Raw genomic sequence first — 6,769 nt, forward strand, 5'->3', positions numbered from 1 at the left:
AATGTTCTGTTAATTAATGTGGTTTAATTAGAAGAACTCAGTGAATCTCACAGACAGCCTGAGTGCGCAGCACGCTCTCGTACAGCAGTCTCTCAGGAGGAGAGTTTAGTCACTCACACAGAGTTGGACAGATCTGTTCAATAACAACATTCTGAACATATTTAATATAAAGTTAGGTTTTACAGACCAAAGTCTCTGGTAGTTCAGGAGCAAAGTGCAGGAGGAGATGTGACTGATCGCTGATCGAGTCAAGCCGGCCCGCTGCTTCAACCAAACTGCTCTCACTGAAAGTCCCYCCCTGCTCTGCTCTGATTGGACAAAACGACTCTGGACTTCATCTGATTTGTTGAAGGCAGTGTCCATTCAATCCTTATGCCGTATCAGGGACCGGCTGTGGGGCACCGAACAACGATCCATTCACACCAGTGCTGCTGGATGTTTTTTATTTATTTATTTTTTAAGAAATCAGGTCGTGTTTGCAACCACACTGGTCGCACTCTAGAGCACTTCTAGCTGTTGTTTTGACAGACAATRGGGTACAATCTTAGGTACGCAAGAGAGCTTTACGACYTCCCATTTGGTGCGCTTCTTCCTTTTTTGACAGCGCAAGCGCCCTGCGCACCGGTCATGTGCACCTCTGCATTAAACCCATCTCTCTTTCACACACGGGCTGTGGTTTCTAGGCAACTAACTTCTGACATCTTCTGACTCATGCTTATAGTTTATAGTTTATAGTTTATAGTGGAGAAGCAACAGCAGGTCATCTTCCGTTGGCAGAGGTGCGCCCCATGGGTAGTGTTGGTGGTGGGTTAGTATCATTGCTCTCCTTCAAAGTGTGCAAAAACAAATCAAATCTCTTTTATTTGTAGAAGGATCCCAGCACAACATGTAGCTGCAGCTTGATTATTCAAGACATCTTGAAGGGTGCCACTGTAGCCGCTGCCTAAAATACCAAAATCATAAACCCCTCAAATTTAGGGTCTTACTTTTGTAATAATCTAACCAGACAAAATCCTGCATTAAAGTATAAACATGCACAAAATATTAACACACTTATTGTTACGGTAACAGCATACCACAATGCAATTTTGATGGCAATATCAAACAATAATGTACCACATATAAGACTTTAAAAAGTGTGAAGAGAGCCATGATCYAAAGCTGCCAGTGGCTCATTAGTCACCATGGTAACCACACACTTGTGTCTGTCACTCCCAAGCGGGCAGACCTTAAAGTAAAGTAAACCTTAGCCAGTCTGTGCAAAAKCTACGAGATATGCGTGACTATTTCTTTAGCTCTACGTGGCAGAATTGGTTCTCACACCCTCCATTTTTATGTGGGTCCAGCTTTGGGTGGGAGAGATGACAAGATTTAAAAGTCTCCTCACTGTCACTCGAAAAGAAAATTCTGAGCTGAGTTTGGATGGGTAAACTCTACACTTGGAAAGGTTTTAAGAGAAAATTTGTAATTTGTTTAGRGAGTGAGCGACATGGAGTTAAATGACACAAATATACCTACAACGTATAAACTGTCTTAAGGGAGAAAAAACTGTTTGAAAAAAAATTGAAACGGCTCCAAAGCTAGCATGTGTTATCATCACCAGCTGGAGCTGAACGTTCTGGAGGACGTAGAATCCTTTTAAAAAATCCTTCAACTGTAATTGTGTGAAAACAAGATATTAAAATGCCAGGTTAGACATGTGAAGTCTAACTTTTTTGTGAAGTTCAAACTTTGACAGAGCTCCAAACATCTCTCTTGTTTTYTGTATGTGGTGGTTTTTTTATATATTCGATTTGGGRTTTGTATCARATTTGTATTARGAGAGCTGAGCCAGAAGGRGAAGCTCTTAATTTACGTGTCGGTCWACGRTCCTACCCTCATCTKTGGTCACAAGCTTTTGGGTAGAGACCAAAAGAACGAGATCGTAGATACAAGWGGCTYAAATGAGTTTCCTCRGCAGGGTGTCTGGGCTCTCCCTTAGAGATAGGGTGAGAAGCTCGGTCATCCTGGAGGGACTCAGAGTAGAGCCGCTGCTCCTCCACGTCGAGAGGAATCAGTTGAGGTMTCTCAGGCATCTGGTTAGGATGCCTCCTGGACGCCTTCCTGGTGAGGTGTTCCGGGCATGTCCCACTGGGAGGAGACCCAGAGGAAGACCCAGGACACACTGGAGGGACTATGTCTCTCAGCTGGCCTGGAAACCTCTTGGGATTCCTCTGGATGAGCTGGTCCAAGTGGCTGGGGAGAGGGAAGTCTGGGTCTTAGGCTGCTGTCCCCGCGACCCGACCCCAGATAAGCAGAAGAAAACAGACGGTTTTGTATTTGGGCGGCTGTGGCAGAGTGGTTAGGACAGTTGTCCTGTAACCAGTTGGTCGATGAATCCAACCCCTGCTCCATTCGTCTCASCCATTGTGTCCTTTCAGCTGCCTTCCTGCTGGTGGTGGTCAGAGAGTCCYGTGACACCCTTGCATGGTGGCCTCATCTCTGTCAGTGTGCCCTATGGCAGCTGTGGCTACAATGTAGCTCACCACRGTCAGTGTGTGAATGTCTGATTTTAGTGTAAACAGACTTGGAGGACTTGATAAGGTGAAATAGAAGTGCAGGCCATTTGCCATCTTAGCAAATTTCATCAATGTCTTATAACGGAGCAACCAAAAGTCAGAACACACCACYCCCAGTCGAGCGTTTTCATGTCACTTCTAAAGCTGCAAATCAAGGATCGTGACAGAAATGAGAAGAACGCCAGCGGTGCTTCTGTGCTTTAATCAGCTGTTCTGTATTTCTCTTCATGTTTTCACCTCTCCGCTRGTCCTTGTCTGACAGGGCCGTCGCCAGCATGCTGCAGGGCGGGCGTCCAGGTGAGCAGTACCGCGGTGAGGAGGCCRTAGGGATGCATTCGCAGCACTTTGTTTCCAGGACCGCAAACCTCCGTAAGTTTTTTCTTTTTTTTTTTTTAAATTTCCCCAGGAGATGTTTCCAGCTCATCACGGCTTGTTGTGAACCATGTGTGCAGCTTTGAGGAGCATATTGAAGGCTGGGATGGAGGTGTGTGCGTGTCAGCAAAAAGTTGTTAATTGAGCGTGTTCAGGTCGGCAGTCGCTGTGAACCCATTTGAAATGACGTAAAGATGAAAGAGTTATTTCAACTAGACTTTAACTGCTTTAAAAAAAATTAAAGAGTATCACACGGCGAGAAAACGCACATCCTTGATGAACTGTTCCTGTTTTAAATGACATCAGTTGGTGTTGTTTTATCTCACAGTGGGCAGATATCCATTTATTTCACAGCACTTTGTTTTCAGCTGCTTTTCAAATCCAGTTTTTATTCAGTCTCTATTTTTTTCCCTTTTTGCTTCATGATGTAATGAGAGACAGAAAAGAGGAAAGTGGGCGTGTGTGTAAGAGTTGGGGAGGAAAAGGTGGTGTGTTTATGTGTAGGATTTTCTTGTTGGTTTATTTTGGGGGTGGGGGGGGGTTATAATACAAAGCTTCTGAATGCAATCTATTTCAGCTGTGTCCTGTGGGCTGCTACAGTGCCAAGCTTCTTGTGTGTGTGTTTTTACCTCTGAAGATTAAATGCGTGAATACACAGAAATATGCTCAGACCAGACTGCAGATATAAAACAAGCAGAAAAAAAGACAGTACCGATATTCAGATTCCACTAAAGTTGCATCATCAGGCTGCATATCTTGGGCTAAAACAAACAAACAAACAAACAAAAAAAATGTATCTGACAGAAACAAAGATCAAAGCCCTTACAAATTTCTATGTATAGATTCCTTTAGCTGTATGTGGATAGAGTCTTCAGTTTTAAATTCTAATAGAAAAAAAACGACACAACTCTTTTAAAGAACATTTTATCACTTCGACTCCAGGCACAGCTGGTTCATAAGAACAAGTGGGAGTGATGCGAGTCTTAAAAATATAATTCACTCAAAAAAATAGTTCCCACTAAAGGACTTAGCTTACTGTGTTTTGTTCTGTGTTTCATCTATTTGGACTCTTATATTAGCAACCTAAAATGATATTTTGGTGATTCATTCTCTCCATTTTTTTTTTACATATTTGCAGAGATTGGGGTGAGACAGGTCAATGCAGTATTCCTCAGTAGATTAAGCATATTAGGTTGGCAGAGATCAGTTCTGTAGGCAGCACAACAAAACAAACAAACAAACAAACAAACGTTCTGCTGGTTTTAGCTGAACGACCACTGCCAGCAGATCTTGCACGATCCAATTCAGGAATCGTGTGGAACACTGAATCTGCTGAGAACAGGGGAGTATTTTTGTTTAAAAATACATTTGTYAAACTAAAATTACAATATCATTTATCAATCAAGCAGCGTGGAACATACAATATTTAATTAACAAGAGAWTAACATTTTCTGGTCATCCRAATCCTAATCAGAACCACCTCAACTGACTTTGARAAGGAGGATCAGCGTCTCTACTCTGAGRTTCCCCTGGATGACAGAGCTACTCCCCCTATATCTAAGGCGGAGCCCTGCRGTCCTACYAAGGAAGCTCATTTTGGCCATTTGTATCTGGGATCTTGRTCWTWTGGTCATGACCCACGCCTCKTGACCATAGGTGAGGMTTGGAKCAGACAGACCAGTAAATCAAGAGCCTTGCCTTTCGACTCAACTCTTACTTCACCACGACCGACCGAATCAACGCCCTCATTACTGAGGACGAGGCCCCAATCTGTAGATCCATCTCTCGCTCCATCCTACCATCACTCGTGCACAAGACACCCAGATACTTAAACTCCTCCACTTGAGGCAAAGATAGCTKTCGACTAAAAGTTAAAAATCAGAAAAAAAAAAACTAGATAAAAGCAAACCATTACTTAAAACTTGCAAAATGCTACATTAAAGATAAAGTAGCGTAAAGCTAGCAGGAAAAAGATCAATAAAAGCTAAAAGTATCAAAAGGATAGCTAAAAGTAGCAACATGCATGCTAAGAGCAACAAGTGTCAAAAGGCTTGCTAAAGGCAGCAACAAAGGTAACTAAATATGYTTAAAGCTAGACTAGAGCAAATGGATGGCTTAAAGTCAGAAGTAGCCAAAGGCTAGTTAAAAGCAAAAAAGCAGAATGGTAAAAAAACAACAGAAAAACCCCTAAAAGTTGCATAAAAAACAAACAAAAAATAGAAAATATGTTGAAGCAGATGTCAAAAAGAGTATTTTTTAAAGCAACAGTATGAATGAATCAGTTTTTCTGAAACATAACGGTTGGTGGTTTAAAGCAAAAAGGAGTAAAAACATGCACACACCACTTTTTCAATAATATATATTTTTAGAAARATTAAACAAGTTTTCTCTATTTAACCTTGCTAATCTGGAGTATCTGCTTAGAATTATTACTTGRTGTATAATCAGATTAAAAATTGAATACTTTTGCAGCTAACATTTTGTACATGTTTCTCCATCAGTGGGAGAAAAGAGCTGTGTTTAAATGCTGCCTCGTGTTCACAGCTGTGCACCGGTCCATCTGTTTAATTTTACAATTAAAATTAAAAATACTCTTGTTTCGTTTAGGGTTAGATCTCCCAACCTCTGTCTGAACTGATTATTAAACTGGATGTTTAAACGTGTGAGACACAACCTTGATATTTTCCTGGTTACCGAAATTACAGCATCCATCCATGCATCCYTTATCTTTGCCAGCTTCTTCCTTTCTGGGTCGCTGGTGCTCATGTCCAGCAGCCATTGTGCGAAGAAACAAGAGTTCAGACACTATGGTATTCACAAATACGGCACATCCCATAGAAAATGGGAGAAAACATCTAAAAATATTTTGCGAGCTGCGTTCTGGGGATGCTTTGAGAAAAAGGAAATTAAACGACAGTGAGTGTTTTCAGCAGCCGCTCAAGTTTTTGTTTATCCCCTGTCTTTATTARAGGTGAGATGAGATGTGGCCTCTCTCACCTGAAGTACCTAGAAGAACGTGTCTGTGAAAAAAAGAACAATATATATATATTTTGTTTATTTGCACTGTGGAATCTGCTCCCATGAACCCTTTAATCCTTTTGCTCGTGCGTAATCAGGTGGGATTTTATTAACCTCTGAGATCCGGCAAGATCCAGGAGTTCAACCKTCTGATTGCTTTACACACAACCTCTGATTTATCACAGCTGCAGGAGAGCAAGGACGAATTAGTTATGGATTTACTAGGTGGGGACATGTCCTCTTCATTTGAAGTGATTAACAGAAAGTAAATAGACTCCAAAGGGCACAGAGGGTTTTCACTGATAGTGCAAGTGTGTTTGCAAAAGAATGGAGGGTGGAAGAAGACTGATGAAGGAGGGAATCACAGAAAGGTATTTATGTTTCCCGTCAAGATGCATGCCCTGTAAATCAGTATATTTTTCATTTGTTTTAAAAGCCAAGCATCTTTTGTTATCAACTATGGGACAACAGAGGTACCAGAGAGGGGAACCTTTGAACAGACCTCTGGAATTACAGTGTAAAAATACAGGTTTGGGGTAAAGCGACACATTGTGACYTCACACATATCTGTAAAAATGTTAAAACAAGACTACCAACTTTTTTTCCTCATTGATAATTAATGTATCCTTTATGTAAACAAAATTTGTGACTAGATTCCAAATTGCTTTTCCTATTATACATATACCTTCCAAAAATATTGAAGTATTCAAATATTTTAATGTATGCTGATGATACTGTTATTTTTTGTCTGATTTCAATATTGAATCTATTAATAGTCAGTTACAAGCAGATCTTCAGACATTTCATGGTTGGCTTCAAGA

The 6,769-nt window shown here is 41.0% G+C and overlaps 1 protein-coding gene across 1 annotated transcript in view; it reads left to right on the forward strand.

The window, feature by feature from the left end:
• shisa9a (shisa family member 9a) overlaps nt 1-6,769 on the forward strand; it is a 97,630-nt gene that overhangs the window by 3,678 nt on the left and 87,183 nt on the right. Inside the window, exon 2 of the mRNA XM_014028153.1 lies at nt 2,821-2,927. Within this exon, the coding sequence (XP_013883607.1) occupies nt 2,821-2,927 (107 nt within the window). The remainder of the gene's footprint in view (nt 1-2,820; nt 2,928-6,769) is intronic.

Source organism: Austrofundulus limnaeus, unplaced genomic scaffold, assembly GCF_001266775.1.
Source record: "Austrofundulus limnaeus strain Quisiro unplaced genomic scaffold, Austrofundulus_limnaeus-1.0 Scaffold5, whole genome shotgun sequence".
NCBI classification, from domain to species: domain Eukaryota; kingdom Metazoa; phylum Chordata; class Actinopteri; order Cyprinodontiformes; family Rivulidae; genus Austrofundulus; species Austrofundulus limnaeus.